Source organism: Anabrus simplex, chromosome 3 (assembly GCF_040414725.1).
Source record: "Anabrus simplex isolate iqAnaSimp1 chromosome 3, ASM4041472v1, whole genome shotgun sequence".
NCBI classification, from domain to species: Eukaryota; Metazoa; Arthropoda; class Insecta; order Orthoptera; family Tettigoniidae; genus Anabrus; species Anabrus simplex.
Genome location: NC_090267.1, coordinates 328160250 through 328180270, shown reverse-complemented (window position 1 = coordinate 328180270; position 20021 = coordinate 328160250). Strand labels below are relative to the sequence as shown.

Sequence of the window (20021 nt, the reverse complement as noted above, 5' to 3'; positions counted from 1 at the left end):
TCTGTTTTCTTCATTTTGATTCTCTTCATTATGAGGCAAATTATTGAATCGTACCTGCCCTGAGTTTTGGTTTCATGAGTTGTCATTCCTTCTTCTGTATGGTAGTTTATATGGTTTACGACTCTGATAAGGATGATCTCTTCCTGAGTTATTACGGTCTCTCCATGGATGGTTTTTCCAATACTCTAGTTTTCTTCTTTCGTTCATCTTCCATAGGATTCTTGTCTTCTATCGTTCCCTCGGAAATATTGTTCTCTGGTAGTAGGTTCTTTTTTTTTTTTTTTTTTTTTGGCTAGTGGCTTTACATCGCACTGACACAGATAGGTCTTAGGCGACGATGGGATAGGAAAGGCCTAGGAGTTGGAAGGAAGCAGCCGTGGCCTTAGTTAAGGTATAGCCCCAGCATTTGCCTGGTGTGAAAATGGGAGACCACGGAAAACCATCTTCAGGGCTGCCGACAGTGGGATTAGAACCCACTATCTCCCAGATGCAAGCTCACATGTAGGATGCTAAATAGTTTATTAAGTTACCTATTTAATACATTAGATTTTTTAAACATTAGGAATGTATATTTATTTCCACATTTTCACCGTTCATTGAAGGTATCATCAGTCATAGTACTACCTCAACCGAGCTCGTTAGCTGCAGTCACTTAAGTGCGGCCAGTATCCAGTATTCGGGAGATAGTAGGTTCGAACCGCACTGTCGGCGGCCCTGAAGATGGTTTTCCATGGTTTCCTATTTTAACACCAGGCAAATGCTGGGGCTGTACCGTAATTAAGGTCACGGCCGCTTCCTTCCCACTCCTGGACTTTCCCTGTCCCATCGTCGCCATAAGACCTATCTGTGTCGGTGCGACTTAAAGCAAAAAAAAAAAAAAGAAAGAAAGTACTACCTCAAGGCATAAATCAGGTACCTGATTTGTAATTAAATTGTAAATACTAAAATATAATATTGATGTATTACAGTAGGGTAGTCAGTGAGAAAAACAATGTTCGTTGATGATGTAGATACCAATATATCAGTCGTTGGGTGTAAATTATCAGTCCTACAAAGGATAACTTAACATATTAACAATGGGGCAGTCTAACGGAAAGAGACTTGCACTAATAGGTAAGACCACAGGGTATTTAACAGTGTCCAGCAGCAGTGGTGCGTATGAAGTATTGGTGTTTCATTATCGGAAATGTTGGTAAATGTTACTAAAATTTCAATGAGAAACAATGTTCATTGAGAAAACAATGATCATTAGTATATGGAGTTAAAAGGGGGTTATATTAACTTATTTACGGATACAGAAGTCAGCGCCAATGCGTAAAACCACAGGGCATTTGAGCAATGTCCAGCAGTGGTCGTCTGAAGAATCATTGACACTACTCTATTAGAAAATCTACACCAGGCTAATGCCGGGGCTGTCCCTTAATTAAGGCCACGGCCGCTTCCTTCCAATTCCTAGGCCTTCCCTAACCCATCGTCGCCATAAGACATATCTGTGTTGGTGCGTCGTTAAGCAAAAAAATAAAAATAAAATAAAATTAGAAAATCTTAGGAAATTAATGGAAGCAGTATGGGGAGAAAGGATACAAAGTGTCTGGCACCAATGTTCATAACAATAAGTACTGCCATTGGTTGACGATCACAGTTTGACAGGGCAACTACACAGTAATATTGACATTACTCTATTGAAAAGTTGGGAAATTACAAGTTTATGTACATATTTACATGGGGGCAGTTCAGGGAGAAAGGATACAAAATGTCTGGCACCAATGTCCATCGCATTATTTCTGCCGTCGGTTGATGATTGCAGTATTGACAAGTAAAATGCAGTGTGGTATCTACAGTACATCATCAATGAACATTGTTTTTCTCGTTGACTATTCCTACTGTAATATGTCAGTATTATATTTTTTATTTTTTACAAGTTGCTTTAACTATCGAGTTCGGTAATATTATATCTTAGTATTTACAGTTTAATTACAAATCAGGTACCTGATTTATGCCTTGAGGTAGTACTATGACTGATGATGCCTTCAATGAAGGGCGAAACATGTCTCGTATGAAAATAAAATTAAATTCCTAAATGTTTAAAAAATCTAATGTATTGAATAGGTGACTTAATAAATTATTTAGCATCCTACATATAGTATCTTCAGTACGGATCAATAATGATATTTATCACTTGCAGTGCAAGCTCACAACTGCACACCCCTAACTGCACATCCACGGTTCTAACATCTGCATTACTTGCTCATTCCCTCGAGATACTCTGGATTGATTATGTGTCACTGCTGCATCTAACTGTCTAAGCATTGCTTCTGCTTGGACTGCAGATTGCACATTTGCAGCTGCCGATAATCTTTGGATTTCAGGCGGAAATTGTCGTTCTATTGCACAAATTAATTCAATTTCCAAAATTGATACATCAAGATCCTTCATCCTGTGAAATTGAAATAAGTAGTAGTCTGAATACCTAGTTTGACCTGTTGTCGGGTATTTTCTAGAGTATAATTTTAGACGTAGATCTTGCTGCGTATCTGGTCCCCATAATTTGTTCAGAAAGGCTTTTTTAAACTCGTCAATATCAACAAATGTAAAGCGGAAAGCGTGAAACCAAATATTAGTATTTCCCTCCAGATATTTCTCTATGAGTCTTAACTTTCTTTCCTCCGATATTTCATTCTCTTTAAAGTATGCCTCCATCTCTCGAATAAATCCTTTGGGAGTCAAACCACTGCCTCAGGTGAATCTCTTTGGTCTGCCATCATAAGTTTTAATTATGTTAATAATTTGGTTTCCATTTCGGGTATTGACTGTCCAGTTTTCGGTCATCTTCTGTCATTCCCCTAACGTTGAGGCTAATGATTTAGTTGACTCATTTTCAGTTTTAACTCCCTGTAGTTCTTTTTGTATGGTTTGGATATCTGTGTTTAGTTGGTCTACTCTGTCTAATATCTCCGATCTATATTCTTCTGCTTCATCGGATAAGAGTTCAACATTATCGCTTATTTGATCCCTTGTTATGATCATGTGCATTTGAATTGACAGGTTGGTAATTTCTACATCCTTGTTGATTTTGAATATTTGTTCTTGGCATTCTTTCCATTGTCTGATGCTCTGCTCCTGTAGTAAGTTCATTCCCTGTTTGAGCTTATCTGCTTCTTGATTCACTTGGTCCTTTATCATCTTGATGTTTTGTATCACTTCCTCTTAACATTTGTTGACATTGATTGCTGTTGTTACCTCATTCTTTAAATTTATAACATCATCTTTCATTTGCATGACGGTCATCCTAATTTCTGAATGGATTTTCTGCATCTCTGTTGTGACTCTTTTCATTGTTTCTTCTTGGTTATTTCTTACGACTACTTCTGGTTTTCTTTGGGTTTCTTCTTATCGTTTTTGAGCTTGTTCTAATGGTTTTTGTGTTTGTTCTTGAGCTTTTACTTGGTGCTCATTACAATTTCTTCCAGTCTCTTTTGTGTTTGTTCTTGAGCCTCATCATGGCTACTTCTTACAATTTCTTCCGGTCTCTTTTGTGTTTGTTCTTGTGCTTCCTCCTGCCTTCTCTGAGCCTCTTCCTGTTTTCTCTGAGCCTGTTTTTGACTCTCCATCTTTTTGGCCAAATCTTCCAGCAGGACTTTCAGTTGTGGTATATTAGCCATCGTAGCTGCATAATATTTATTAAGTTCAGTATCGATACTAATGGTGTATTCACACATTCCCAATCCGGACTACAATAACACGTATAATTCACCAAGTTATGGACTAATTTTCCATGCCATTATTGTCAAGATCACCTTACTTATTTGCCAATATTTATTACTATTAACCATCTTAAGTATCCCCCATCAAATAATATAACCTACACTGTCGTGATCGAGCCGCACAGTTGGGCGTAAAAAATGTGACAAGATTATATTAAATTATGGTGTGAATTATAATGTATTATTCTTTTCTTTCTTCTTTTTCCTACCGCTTTTTCCCACACCTGTGGGGTCGGGGGTGTAAACTGCGTAGCACATGTGGATTTGACCCTGTTTTACGGCCCTTCCTGACGCCAACCCTATATGGAGGGATGTAATCACTATTGCATGTTTCTGTGGTGGTTGGTTGTGTGGTATGTTGTCTGAATATGAAGAGGAAAATTTTGGGACGAACACATACACCCTGTCCCCGAGCCAGAAGAATTAATCATAAGCAATTAAAATCCCCGACCCGACCGGGAATCAAAGCCGGGATCCTCTGAACCGAAGGCCAGTACGCTGACCATTCAGCCAACAAGTCGGACAATTACAGTATAATGTATTATTCCACAATCATAAATTCTGTTATCATATATTTAATTTAAATAAAATTGTCATGTTGACAAGTTGTCATTGCGCCGTATTCCAAAAGATATTATTGCTATGAATGATGTTCTCCATGAATCAAAGATTCTTTATTCCAAACCCATATGAGGAAAATGTACAATATCCATGCCTTTCAGTCTTGCTGTTTCCAGTTCTTTTAAAGTGTAGGTATCACATCCATATGTCAGCACGCTTCAAACAAAGGTCTTGAGGGACAACATTCTTGTCTCCAAACTGATGTGTTCATTTAGTAACAAATTCTTGTTTTGAAAGACTTGTTTCACTATCACCATCCATTTCGTGATTTCTGATAGGTGTTTATTGTCAGAGTTAATTACTGTATTTCTGCGTGTATAGGCCAAACATTTATTACTAAAAATGGGGTGTGGCTTATACGTGGAATTTTAAAATTAAATACAGTAAACACTTTTTAGTTTAGAACACTTTCCTGGTATAAAACATTAGTATCTACATAACTTACAACCTACTGCATCCAAATATGATTAAAATTGTCGCCAGTGGCGAGTTCATAGTCAGTGGAATAATTTAATTCTTGACTTGTCATGAAACTGTCATTGAGAGAAACTAAAGGAACTGATATTTTTGAAGAATGTAAATTTTTGTTGTTCCTGTAAATTTGTGTAAAATTATATACGCGTAAATACGCTACACGTCCCAACTAGCAGAATTCCGTGAATTGACGGCTGTATCATTAAAGTTATTTTAGCTAAAGTTTGGTTGTTTATTCTTGTCGTCCACAATGAATTTTGTCTTCCAGGTATATATTTGTGAAAAACTCTTAGCATGTTATTCATTTCAGAGTTAGCTAAAATTGCAATATCATATGCAGAATGGATGCTGTGGTCTAATTAACCATTGAATTTTTTAATGCAGATTAAATTCGTGAAACATTCTTATCTTGATTGATTTTTGAGGCCAGTTCACATTTTCAAGGTTAAATCTTATGTGTTCTATCACAAGTTCATTTTCTAAGTTGACTGCTGCTCTTAGATTCAGGTATGGATTGTCTTACGTTTCTAAAGTAGTGTAGGTGTAGCAGTCTTCATATTGGTTGGAAACTGATCTACTGTAGATTAGTGTTAGCCGTTAACTAGACTTTTGAACTTTCAGTTTGCATACATTCCTCTGGTGAAATGTAATGGTGTATGGCTTTTAATGCCGGGAGTGTCAGAGGACAAGTTCGGCTCTCCAGTTGCATATCTTTTGATTTGACGTGTGTAGATGACCTGCACATTGTGATGAGGATGAAATGATATTGAAGACGACACTTGCACCCAGCCCCTATGCCAGAGGAATTAACCCATTATGGTTAAAATTTCCTACCTTGCTGGGAATCGAACCCAAGATCCCTGTGACCAAAGGCCAGAACGCTAACCATTTGGCCGTGGAGCCAGACGTTCCTCTACTGCATTAATGTTTCAATATATTGCTTTGTTTGAAATCAGTTTTCACTGTGTAACTACATACGCTATTATAAGAAATAAATTGACAAGCGGATCCACCGTTTCAATACAGTATATCAAGTGAATAATATTAAATGTTATTACTTGATATATTGTATTGTATTTCTTTTAATTGCACTTCAGTACGGAACAAAAATGAAATTTATAGCTTATAATAGCTAATATCCAAACACCAAGAAGAGGTTGTGCTAGATTAACGAATGTTGGTAGGTGTGTTTATACATCTGAAAGATGACGTTGATTCATATTTCCTGCAAATCGCATTAGCGTGGCACTAGTAGCAGCCCCATGACGATGCATATCAGGTTTGCTTTAAATACGGGCTGTACTGTGCAAGAGCGGTAGTTACCTGTGAGATAGGATGGAGTGACTGTGAGTGAGTCGAGAATGCCTTTATGATGACGAAGAGGCCAGTATCATCAGCTCACTGCAGGGCTACGTGAAGGTGGATTTTCCTTCCGCGCTATTACAGAATGACTTGGCAGGAATGTCTCCACTGTACATCCATGCTAGTATCAGTGGTCACAAGAAGGTACGCTCACAAGAAGACAAGGCTCCGGACGTCCCTTTGGCACCACCAAGAGGGAGGACCGCCGTATTCGGCTTATGGCTGTGGCACAGAGGACTGCATCTGCTGTAGCAATTCGAGCGGCAGTTGGCACCACAGGGGTGCAACGAAGTGTTCGAAATTGGTTACTTGAAGGACAGCTCCGAGCCAGATGCCCTGCGATGTGCATTCCACTTACCCTAACCACCGCCGTCTGAGACTTCAGTGGTGTCAAGCGAGAGCGCATTGGAGGATGGAGTGGAGATCCGTTGTGTTTTCTGTTGAAAGCCGGTTCTGCCTTGGTGCCAGTGATGGCCGTGTGTCAGTTAGAAGGAGGCCAAGTGAGCGCCTGCATTCCACCAGTCTGCGGTGTGTCGACACACTGGTGACAGCAGTAGCACTCTCGTGGTTATCCCACACACCCTGGCTGCAGATGTGTACATCCGTCTGGTGATTCGACCTGTTGTGCTGCCATTGATAAACAGCATTCCTGGGGGTGTGTTCCAACAGGATAATGGACGCCTCCATGCCGCTGTTGTAACCCAACGTGCTCTACAGTTTGTCGACATGTTGCCTTGGGCTGCTCGATCCCCCGATCTGTCTCCAATCGAGCAAGTGTGAGACATCATTGGATGACAACTCCATAATCCACAACCGGCATTAACCATTCCTGTATTGACCAACCAGGTACAACAGGCATGCAACTCCAACCCACAAGCTGACATCCGGCACCTGTATGACACAATCCATGCATGTTTGCATGCCTGCATTCAACAGTCAGGCGATTACACTGGTTATTATTGGACCAGCATGGCGCATTTGTGGTGGCTTTTCTCGCGTGGATATTAACCTGTAGTCTTGTACCTTTAATCGATTAAATATGTTGCCTCGACAAATATATTGCCAAAATTTCCTTATTACATTCCTTATTTCATGGTGTTTGTATATATTTTTTTTGCCCATGTAAAAATAACATTAAAATAATAGCAGTCGTATAGACAGTGGCCTCCTCCTCCTCCTCCTCCTCCTCCTAGGTAATTTCTAGGTAATGATACCAATTGCTAGAAAGATACAGTAAAAAAAAAAAGTGACAACTTAAACCTCATTTCCTGTGTGGATGTTGTTTGGAATATAATATACACTGACTGAGCAAATGTCATGGTATAGCAGAGCACTGATGCGCAAGTATGTTGTCTGTACACCACACACCCTCTGTGCCAGCGGCAGTTGTATAGGAGACCTTGTGAGCAGTGGCTGTGCATGTGACAGGTGTAACATGTAACGTCGTCGTGAGCTAACACCGTTCGAACGGGGTATGGTGGTCGGTGCCCTGCGGATGGGAAGTGCGATTTTGGAAGTGCTGCGGGAATTCGGCTTCACACTATCAACCGTGTCCAAGGTGTATCGTCAATGGTTGAATGCGGGTGTCATCGTCCACAACAGATGAACGACCAGCTCTCCAACCACCCTTGATGACCGTGACCGGCGACATCTGAGACGGATTGTCAGCAGTGACAGACGAGCAACCATGCAACAAATCACGGCTCAATTCAACATAGGCCATACTAGACACGTCTCCCAGTGGACAATCCGTAGGAACATGGGTTCTGTGGGGTATGGGAGCCGGCGCTGCACATGGGTGCCACTGTTAACCCAATGTCATCGGGCACAACGACGCGCATTTGTCGCTAGACACCAGGGATGGACACTGGAACAGTGGCCTAATGTGATATGGTTGGACGAATTACGATTTCAACTGTACCTTGCCGATGGGAGGCACCGTGTATGGCGCAGACCACATGGAGCTATGGATCCCGCCTGCTTCGAAGGTGTGGTCCAGGGCGCTGGTGTCCTTGTTAAGGTGTGGGGTGCATTTTCCTGGTATGGAATGGGCCCCCTAGTTGTTCTGGAAGAGACTTTGAATGGTACGCGGTGTGTTGAGCTGCTCGGAGACCATCTCCAACCATTTTTGGTCTTCCAGCGCCCAGACAGTTCTGCGGTGTTTCAAGATGATAAAGCGCCACCACATCGCTCCCATGTCACCCGGGAATGGTTCCAGGAACATGCAGCGGAGGTCCAACGACTGCCATGGCCACCCAGGAGCCCTGATAAGAACCCTAACGCGCATATCTGGGTAGTCCTGGAACGCAGGTTCCGTGCCATGGATCCTGCACTCACGAACAGACCAGCATTGGCGATCACTTTGCAAACGATTTGGTGTCAGCTGCATCCAGAGGACTACCAGGGACTTGTCGACTCACTTCCACGGCATCTAACTGCAGTTCGCAGGGCCAGAGGAGGCCCCACGCGCTATTAGGTGACTATCCCATGACATTTGCTAAGTCAGTGTATATTCACACATGGTGTTTTGTGAACTTCAGTTACAAATATCGCTTATGAACTGATGTGAGGAAAACTTGGTGGAACGTTTTGGATTTAAACTAAACGATTGTGGTAAGGTGACAGAGACGACAATGTTATGCAAGAAAGGCAGAAAGTCGTTCACTTATACTGGAAGTACAGATAGTCTTCAATATTATCTTAAACATATTCATCCTTTCCAAAGTGTATCTATATATCAATGTCACTACGCTGGAGCACGTAATAATGAAGTAAATTATGCAGGATAGTGGGCCGGTTAACAGTGTCTCGGATCGTGGTCTTGAAGAGGTTTTACGGGAAGCTCTCAATTCTCAACTTACCATCTTCCTTCGAGAGATATGGTAACAAAAAAATTGACAAGTTATATAACGTATAGAGATCAAAATTGTTAGGTGAACTGGAACAAGCAGAATTTGTTGGTCTCACTGGGGATTTTTGGTCTTCCATACCTAATCGTAACTTGGGGGTTACAAATCACTGGATTGATACAAATTGGGAATTATCGTAACTCAATGTTACAAGTTAAACATGTTACAGAAACCGCAACGCCGCTAACTGCACAGAAGAGTTTGAAGATGTATTTCGTGAATGCGGTTTGGAAGATAAAGTTGTCACTGTTTTCACTGACAATGCAAGAAATATTACAAGAAATGAACTTCATTGTGGTTCCGTATTGACTTCAAATATCTAAGATAAAATTCTTAAAGAATTAAATTGCATAAGGTCCACCTGTTCAATACACGTTTATATTAGCTTTTTATTCAAAGTGCCATGTTCTTTTCAAAATGCCTGCAATAGTCTCAGATTAACATGTTTTTGAAAAGAATCCCATTCCAGTAGGGCTAAGAAAAGAGGAGCTGCTCAATGAGCATCATATAGTTTTGCATTGAGACAATATTTCTTTTTATAAAGAAGCTTAATTTCTCTTCTTATACATAACGTGTTGACTTTTGATTGCATGTTTTGATTGGGTGGACCTTACACAATTAAATTCTTTTAGAATTTTATCTTAGAATGCAAGGAATATAGTTGTAGGAGTTAAAGAAGCAAAGTACGGCCATTTTCATTGTGCATTATGTTTAAATAAAGGTATCCGGATGCTGCTCTCGAAACATTACTTTTAAAGTGCAGGAAAATAGTGGAACAGTTTAAATACAGCCCTGATTTTGTTTCTTAAGCCATGTTTAGAAATATCAGACCACCTTGGTGGTAGCAAATATGTGAGAGGTAGGTATTGCCCCCAGTAACACTCTTGAAATTATCTTTACATTGCTCTGATGTTGAGCCTAGAAACATAGCTAAATTTGAAAGGACTCTTGCAGAAGATTTAATGGCCAGGATAAATGATTGGTGTAATTTGAAGATATATCTGGGGCGTACTGCTCTCAATCCTAAATTTAAATATCGTTGATGTATTGAGAAAAGGACCGGGAATCTGTGTAGAAAATAATTTTGGAGAGAAACGTGGACAGAGTAAAAGTTCCAGTAAAACCATGCAGCAAGAAGAGGAAACTGAATTTTGAAACTGACGAAGACAAACAGTATTCTGGTCGTACCATTTCAGTTTCGAGTTTGGCACCACTTGTGATGGAGATTGCAGTGTACAAGTTGTTGGTGTAAAAAGAAGATTACTCCACAGAGCCTCTGCAGTGTTGGAAAATACATTCGGTCCAGCTTCCGCATCTTGCATGCATAATGAAAACATTGCTTTGCATTCCAGCTACTAGAGTTCCTTGTGAGAGAGTGTTCAGTGATGCTGGAAATATCGTTACTAAGAGAAGGGCGGCCCTTTGTTCTGAACATCTCAACGTACGGACATGTCTGATGTCATGTAACTGTCAACTTCACAGTTTCGAACAGTTATATCATTAAATCATCAATTTAAATTAACTGACTTAATTTTTATTACTTGCATGCTACCAATACGATTACAATTTAAAGTATAAGAAATGTCTTTTTCTTTATAGCATATTGAATTATAAAATATATTATGCCAGGTGATTTTCTCAAGCTTAGACTGCGTGAACCTGATTAAAATTCTATTCATCGATTAAAGGCATTCGGTTAACCACTTTACAAAGGTAAAAGGTTAACCTATCAAAATGTTTGATTGAGAGCTCTAATAACAATAATAATTATTATTAATACAAATCTTATGTACAGTATTAGGGCAGAAAGTAAATGTATACCCAGACCTGTCCACGAAATCATTGCGTTATGTACATTTGCGTGGTATTTCCTCTGTTTTATGTTTTTGACAGGTTGTGTCTTTTTTATTTCGGTACTTCAGTTGATTTATTATTTTCCAAACAAGTCTTAACAGAAAGAAGACACAGTATTTTTTCTGTTGGTGCCATTGTTCAAGACTTGTAATTGTAGACAAGACTATTTTTGTTGAAATTAATTTTATGATCGATCCAGCTTGGATTAATTTACATTTGCACATTGTTAAAACATATCTTAAATTTTATACATTCTGCATTTTTCTGTTTATAGCTCCTTCAACTATGCCAACAACCCCAATGAGTCCAACACAAAATGGTGATCCACAAATCATGAAGGCTCAACAATCAAAGATAGAGACAATAAAGAATTGGAGCATCTCTACTTATAAATGTACAAAGCAGCTTATGTTTGAAAAACTAGGAAAAACTTCTAGGACAGTTGATACAGGTAAGAGCCATAATTTCTACAGCTGATGTGTTACTGACATTCTTTTAGGGAAGTTTTTTTTGTGAATACATCTTTGGCAAAGTTTGTAAAGTTTACTTATCTGGTGCCATCTCTCCTCACAGAAAGCTGGTGATGTTCATGGAGTACGTTTTCCTATTTTTCGGCTGAGTGGCCTAGTAAGTAGCCTTGAGGGTCAGGATTCCAGTTGCTAGGGAATGAGAGTGGGCATCTCGGACATATTCTGAGTCATGGCCCTCTTTGTGCTCAGATAGCTAGGACTATATAATCAATTGGTGGTTCCTAACCCGTTAGAGGAGAGATCCTCATTTGGACTATGTGCAAGTAGGGTAACATCCTGCTTCACGAATTTACTGAGCTCGGAACATTTTAAGCAAGCCTCGGACCTATGGGAGTAACGGAGTCCCACTCCCACTTGACAGGCAAGGGACTCCTTGGAAACAACTTGGTGAACGAAATGGAATTTGATGGGGAGCTATCAGTATTAGTGGGGCTTATGTAAGAAAGAAAGTAGAACTGGCTGAGTCAGCAAAGAGGATGAGTCTAGATGTACTAGGAGTAAGTGACATTCGGGTAAGGGGAGATAACAAGGAAGATATAGGAGATTATAAAGTATACTTGACAGTATTCAAGAACCTCATTTATCCGGATTAAGTGGGACCAGAACTGATCCGGATTATCGAAAATACGGATAATCCGGAAAACTAAAAAACAAATACAGTATATGTTATATAATATAAAACATAAGATGTAGGGTAATACCTTTTTTCAACTGTACAAAAAAAAAAAAAAGAACACTTTTCTTACATTTACGAATGTGTTTTATGCACTAAAATAATGTGTAAGCTTTTTCTCTTTTACATTTGTACAGCGTTTGCGCACAGCACGATCACAAAGATGTTTTACTAACATCAGTTCTGCCGGTGTGGTTTCAGTCTGGGATTGTAAAAGGCCATCAGTTTGTCCAGCTGTATTTTTGCATCTTCATGAGTCATGGTTTCCTTCTGATGGAGCGCCGGCTTCATTTTCGAATTCAACATCACTCTCCTCATTACCTGCCGAGGAACAAGAGGCAATAATGTATTCATGTGTCATACCATAGCCTGAATTACAGTCATTTATCAACCAGTCATTTACGTCGTTCACATCTACGTCCGAGCATCCGGGAATGCATACAAATGTGTCAAGGAACTCAGAAGAGTCCATGGTTTCACATTCTCAATTCCAGGCGATACGGAACTGTACCTTTGATAGACCACGCCTGACTTGCTTCCATTTCCTGTCCAAAACTATCTTCGGCGGAAAAGACATTCAAGAAGAATCGACCCCGTAAAAGAAATACTGTACATGTAAAAATAAATTTTTACTATTTTCGTTCTGGATAAACCAGAGATCCAGATTAATGAGGGCCGGCGGGATAAACAAAGTTCTTGTGTAGTTAGAAAATAAGGGAAGAGTATGGTGTAGGGCTGTTTATCAGGAATACCATTGCACGCAACATAGTTTCTGTTAGGTATGTAAATGAGGAATTGATGTGGATTTGGCAGTTGGAGGAATTAGGACGAGAATTGTCTCAGTGTATTCACCATGTGAGGGTGCAGATGAGGACGAAGTTGACAAGTTTTATGGAGCATTGAGTGACATTGTAGTCATGGTCAACATCAAAGATAGGATAGTGCAATTGGGCAATTTTGATGCGAGAGTTGGAAATAGAACTGAAGGATACGAAAGGGTGATTGGTAAATGTTGGGATGATATGGAAGCTAACGGGAATGGGAAGCGTTTGCTGGACTTCTGTGCTGGTATGGGTTTAGCAGTTACGAATACATTCTTCAAGCATAAGGCTATTCACCGCTACACATGGGACGGTAGGGGTACCAGATCTATAATAGACTATACCTTAACCGACTTCGAATTCAGGAAGTCTGTTAGGAATGTACGAGTTTTTCGGGCATTTTTCAATGTTACAGGCCACTATCTGATCTGTAGTGAACTAAGTATCTCAGGCCTAGGATAGAGAAAGTGAAATCTGTCTGCAAACGAATAAGAATAGAAAATCTTCAGGACGAGGAAATTAGAAGTACATGGATATGATTAGTGAGAAGTTTCGAAAGGTAGACTGTAAGCAGGTTCAGGATATAGAAAGAAAATGGGTGGCATAAAGGGATGCTGTACTAGATACAGCAAGGGAATGCCTAGGAACAACTGTGTGTAAAGATGGGAAAAAGGGAACATCTTGGTGGAATGATGACGTGAGAGCAGATTGTAAACGTAAAAAGAAGCCTTATTAGAAATGGCTCCAAACAAGGGTCGATGCAGAAACAGAAACAGAGCAAAACAAATAGTTGTTGAATCCAAAAAGAAGTCATAGGAAGATTTTGGTATTAACTTGGAAAGACTAGGTCAAGCAGCAGGGAAACTTTTCTGGACAGTAATAAATAATCTTAGGAAGGGAGGGAAAAACAAAATGAACAGTGTTTTGGGTAATTCAGGTGAACTCATAATAGATCCCAGGGAAACACTGGAGAGGTGGAGGGAATATTTTGAACATCTTTTCAACATAAAGGAAATCTTCCTGGTGGTGTTCCGAACAGCCAAGCTCATGGGGAGGAGGAAAATATTGTTGGTGAAATTACACTTGAGGAGGTGGAAAGGATGGTAAATAAACTCCATTGTCCTAAAGCGGCAGGAATAGATGAAATTAGACCTGAAATGGTGAAATATAGTGGGACGGCAGGGATGAAATGGCTTCATAGAGTAGTAAGTTTAGCATGGAGTGTTGATAAGGTACTGTCAGATTGGACAAAAGCAGTAATTGCACCTATCTATAAGCAAGGGAACAGGAAAGATTGCAACAGTTATCGAGGTATCTCATTGATTAGTATACCAGGCAAAGTATTCACTGGCATCTTGGAATGGAGGGTGCGATCAGTCGTTGAGAGGAAGTTGGATGAAAACCAGTGTGGTTTCAGACCACGGAGAGGCTGTCAGGATCAGATTTTCATTATGTGCCAGGTAATTGAAAAATGCTACGAGAGGAATGGACAGCTGTGTTTATGTTTCATAGATCTATAGGAAGCATATGACAAGGTACTGAGGGAAAATATGTTTGCCATACTGGGTGACTGTGGAATTAAGGGTAGAGTATTAAAATCAATCAAAGGCATTTACGTTGACAGTGGGGCTGTAGTTAGAATTGATGATAGAATGAGTTCTTGCTTCATTTACGAACTGAGTAGCCCAATGTGGTACACTGGGGCGATACACTGGCAGCCAGGAATGAGTTACCTGGAAAATTTATAATGTCCAATGCGTACCAAGTATAGAGGTATTATAAATTTACTCATTCGGAACAAATATTTGAGGGTCCCTATGGGAATCAACATCTTTATCATGCTAGCGCTGTACCGCGTCCAGTGAGCCATCTGTTGACGAATGAACGTTCCACTTCGATTATAATATCTAAATTCAAACCTCATTCTTTGAGAGGCCTTCCTCGTGAACACACAGGATTTTCTTCTGAAGAGGCAGAGCAAAGTTCTCTGCGAAACTTGAAGAATTTCACCTTATTTTCTTGACACGACATAAGCCCAAAAGCCTATATCATGTGTATAAATTCTTCTAATGTTGCGATACTACCCCCCCCAGTCTTCCCCAATCTTTTCAGTAGCATCATCTTCATTAAAAACTAAAATGGCACCAAAACCTGCATGGCCAAAGCAGTTTTGAATGGTGTCCCTTGAGACTTCTGGTTACTATGCTGCTACAAACATATGCATGGCTTGGAGTATATTAAATTTCATTTCCTCATTTCTTTTGAGGAAAGAAATACCTCTTTGAATCAGGGCCTTCCTGTACTTCACTTTCACAGAATGAATAATGCAGGTGACTGATGTAGTTAGGAGGTATGAAAACCACTTTGATATTCCGCAGGAAATATGTGTCTGAAGGATGAGCTGGACATCTATTACCAGCACTATATTCCTTCCTGCCGATCCCATCTTAGCATCCAAACTTTGTAAAATTTGTAGGAATATCTCCAATGTCATCCATGCATTTTGGTCAATTCGTATTTACCCAGGAGTGTTTGGATGTTTTTGAAACATCTTGGATTCTTAAGTTTTCCAGTTATTGGTGGAGGTAATTTTTTCACTCCCATTGCTGTTAACTCATAACAATGCTGTCAGTCTTCCTTTACTTTTTTTGTCTCCATGGCATTTTTCTCCGCAAACAGCATCTGTCTTGGATGGGAGCAAATTGTAAAACACTCCCGTTTCATCAGCGTTAAAAACATCCTCAGCATCATAACCTTCGAGAAGTCGAGGCAACGTATTCTTTTTCCAATACACAACTGTATCATCATTAACTTCCGCACTCTCATCGCACATGTTTTGGAATGAAAGATTTTGCTGTTTTTCCAAATGATCAAACCAGCCATTAGAAGCACTGAAATCAACCAAACCCAGCTTAAGTACAACTTCTGAGCTTTTTGTTTAAGTATGTTCCTCGTCAGTTGGAGCATTCTCACTCCTTTCTCCCTTGAACCATTTCATTAAAATGTTTTAAAGTTCCTCATACAGCGAAGAACGAATATTCTTCCATATTTTTGCCCCAGAACTGCACTCCAGTTCTGCGGTCAGAATGGCTTCTTCCTGTTTTATGATGCCAAACAGCGTAGAGGGTGCCAGGTCATATTTTCTTTGTCATCTGTGACAAAGGTACTTGGTGGTCCCTTTCAACATCACTAATGATCTTTTGTTAAGGAGTCAACTTCTTACGTTTTTCAGCCATAATGAACGTAGTCTGCCATAACTTGCCCTCTTATCACAGACACAAATTTAACTCGTAGCATAACTTGCTACAACACAGGAACAAAAACAGCGAATGAATCTGGAGGTACTCTTCAGTATGTGCCCTCCATGTGATTCCTAAGCAGCGATTGGAGCCATGAGACAGAAATGCCTAGCCGGTGTAACATCGCTATGGCTGTAGTTTGTGGCAACTGACCTGACTGGCGAAATAACCATTGAACTATATAGTTAGTGAAGATTTTCCTTTCTCCAGATAATGACTGGACGTAGGACATTGTGGCTATTGTGGGATGCGCTTGTGAATGGTCGGCTGTTGAGAGTGCTCTTGCATTATCGTAGTTATCAAGTAGTTAAAACCTATTGAAATAGTTTAATTTTGTGTGCTTGTGATCCATTTAGTGCTAATTATATATTGGTGTTTAGTGCTTGTTGGTAGAACTTGGTAGTAGTGATATTTATTTGAATTTTATATCAAGTAGCTCAGTTGGTGTTCAGTAGATTACATTTTCTAGGTTAAGTAGGCTAGCTAAGTATACTATGCTTCGAATTTAGTTTGAGGAAATAATTTAGGTAATAATATTAACTTTTTTTTAAACATTTAAATATCTGCAGGTTTGTTTGCATAATACTTCCAAAGACAGACCGGAGTTCTAACTTCTGCAGCTCTTACATTCAAGCAGACAATAGACATGGTATTTCGTATAGATATCTGTTGAAACTGTCATGGAGGTAATAATACATTCAATTAAATAACACAATATGACTGTAAACTTCGATTTAAAGAAAGAAGTTAAAGAGAATACACGGTATTTCACTGTTGAATTACTCAACAGTCTTTGGATTGTTGACTTTTGTTTGCTGCATTCCAATGAGATCAGAGAGTAGAGGGTAGCTTAGTAAACAACAATACAAGAATCAGCTGATTACTGTATTCCGATAATTTGTAGTTTCAAGTCCCCAGCATACTTCGTACTTTGCACCTTCGATTATTCATGGAGTAAAAGTAATAATCAAATTCCTATATCCTAATAATTGCAACTCAAATACCCCGCGTAGATTCGACAAAAGTTTTTTAAAGAAATTATTGTAGTCACATTCTTATTTTTCAGCATTTAAGAACACTTTTATTCTCCGTCCAACGTTGTAGGGAAATTAATAGTAATCCACCAGCTGTAAAAATAACATAACTGCATTTCAGTTAAGAACTGTAGTGTTGATATGGTATATTAGATAGTATCTTGCCTGCTGTATTTGTTTATATCTTTCATGTGTATCTATTAGAGCATAGTAGGATAAAATATTACAAATAATAATCTGTCTACGCATTTAGCTTTGTTCATGCAAATTTCAAATTTGCAATTTTCATTTCCGCTTGTGCTTAGTAATAACATATTGTAATTAGGATACGTCTGAACGCACGGTAATTAAATTGAAACAAGAAATAAAGTGGTTCAACCTATTCAATACAAGGAAAATAAGAAGTGTGGTGTTACATTCATATTTGATTAAAAGCGGTACTGGTTTCGACCACCAATTGTGATACAGTTCAATAGGAACATTATGAAAAAAATGTTTGTGAACGTATGGTAGTTTAAAATTATTGTAGTGTACTGCAGTATAATAATTACCTTAGTAGAAAGTAACATGATTATTCTATTACTGTGAAATATTTGTGTTTATAGTATCTGTAGAAAATCTCTTACTAGAATTCTGTTGTTCTAAATAGAATAGACTTAACCGCAGTTTAGAATTGTGTAATTCTTGTGTATTCCTTGTGGTTTTCAGTAATTAACAGCAGTTTTCATCCTGTTAGGGTGTTGTAGGATAAAACTAGAGTATGACTAAGTAGTATTGTAGTGTAATAGTAGAAAAATTAAATAACTTATTCTGTGCATAATAGAAATGAAATGAAAGAAATATTGTCTAGGATAGCACACAAAGCTCACACGATAATAAGGTAATTAATATTTGTCCTGTTTAAGGGAACTGTGGGTGTGGCCAGGCATTAAGGAGTATGAGGGAGGTGTTGGAACATTTGAGGGAGATAATTAGGATTCTCTCAGAGAACAGGAAGGAAAGTAGGCCTCCCTCAAACAATGTACAGGATACAGTAGGTTTAAAAGAGGGATGGGAAGGAAACGGGTTAATTATAGAAGACAGATGGTCTAATGTTTTAAGGGGAAGGAGATTGCAGACGAAGGGCTCTATTCAGGATCAGAATTTACGACAGGTGTCTGTGAGAAATCGGTACGAGTCACTGCAGGTAGAACAACAGAGGGAAAATGAGGAACAGGGAACTTTTGCTGAGAAGTGTGGAAATAGGAGGAAAGGAGTCCGGCCCCGTGGTCTAGGGGGCAACGCGTCCGCCTGTCACCCAGCGGCCCCGGGTTCTATTCCGGGCTGGGTCATGGGTTTTTAATTTTAATTGTAAATTATTAATATCCCTGGCCTGGGGACTGTGTGTTTGTGTTGTCCTTAATGTTCCTCTCCCTCACATTCAACACTCTACACTTCCTTCATTCCAATTACATGCAGGTTCATATCACATGGTGCAAGTAGGGGCAAAAGATCTCTATAGGTCAACGCCCCAAACAAATAGCAAAATATATTTTTTTTTAAAGAGGGAAGGAAAAGGTAGGAAAGGGAGGTGTAGAACAGAGAATAGGAAAAGACAGGTGGAACAGGGTCATGGGAGGGAGAAAAGGGAGGAGGAAGTAGCTCTCCAGCAGTGAGGAAAGATAGGGCTGACCAGGATCAAATGAGGTGGGTAGGGTTGAAGCTCTGGTCATGAGGGATTCCATTTTTAGACATGTGGCGAAAGTGTACGGAGGAAAGGGAACCAGGGTAGAGCATTATCCAGGAATTAGGTTAAGGCAGATGGTGAGGAAAGTAGAAGCAAAGGAGGAAGGAAAGGAGAAGGTGGTAGTGTTTCACGTTGGTACCAAAAACCTAAGGCAAGCACGTATAAGTACAAGCATAGTTGGGGATGTGTGGGATCTGGTAAATGCAGTATAGGTAAAGTTTAAGGAAGCAGAGATTGTTGTTGGTGGAATACTGTGTAGGATGAATACTGACTGGAAGGTAATTGGGAATTTAAATGAGACTGGAGTGGGTATGTGGGAAACTGGGAGGGAGATTTCTTGATCCTAATGGGTGGGTAAGAAATAGGGATCTGTACTCAGATGGCCTTCACATAAACCACAGTGAAACATATAAGTTAGGAAATTTGTTTAGAAGAGTTATAAGGAGTACATTCAGGGAAACAGGGTGGTCTAGGAAGCAGTGATAAGGGTACAGGGATCTGGAAGTAAAGTAGGGATGACATAAAAATGTTAGTGCTGAACTGTAGAAGTATTGTAAAGAAAGGAATAGAATTAAGTAATTTAATAGATATATACAAGTGATAAAATGGATGCAGAAATTTTCTCACGGAACTGGAGTGTGTATCGTAAAGATAGGATAGGATTCTGGTGAAAGAAGAATTTGTAAGCTACAAAAAAGTTAAAGATGACAAACATGAAATTCTAGGTGTAAGGCTCATTTCTAAAGATAATAGGCAACTTGATGTCTTTGGAGTGTACAGGCCAGGAAAGGGTAGTGCTGACGCTGATTCAGAATTATTTGATACGATAATAGGCTATGTGGGAAACAATATGGGAAGGAATGTGATTGTAGGGGTGATCTCAATTTACATAACATGTAATAAATCTCATTGTAGACTGTATTGGATATCAGATTAAAAACATTAAAATAAGAA

General features: G+C 39.4%; 1 protein-coding gene across 2 annotated transcripts in view; it reads left to right on the top strand.

The window, feature by feature from the left end:
- Positions 1-20021, top strand: part of Arfip (ADP ribosylation factor interacting protein arfaptin) — a 155229-nt gene that overhangs the window by 26967 nt on the left and 108241 nt on the right. For both annotated transcript variants that reach the window (XM_067143167.2, XM_067143166.2), the window contains one exon: positions 11259-11435. In XM_067143167.2, the coding sequence (XP_066999268.1) occupies positions 11270-11435 (166 nt within the window). In that variant the 5' untranslated portion in view covers positions 11259-11269. The remainder of the gene's footprint in view (positions 1-11258; positions 11436-20021) is intronic.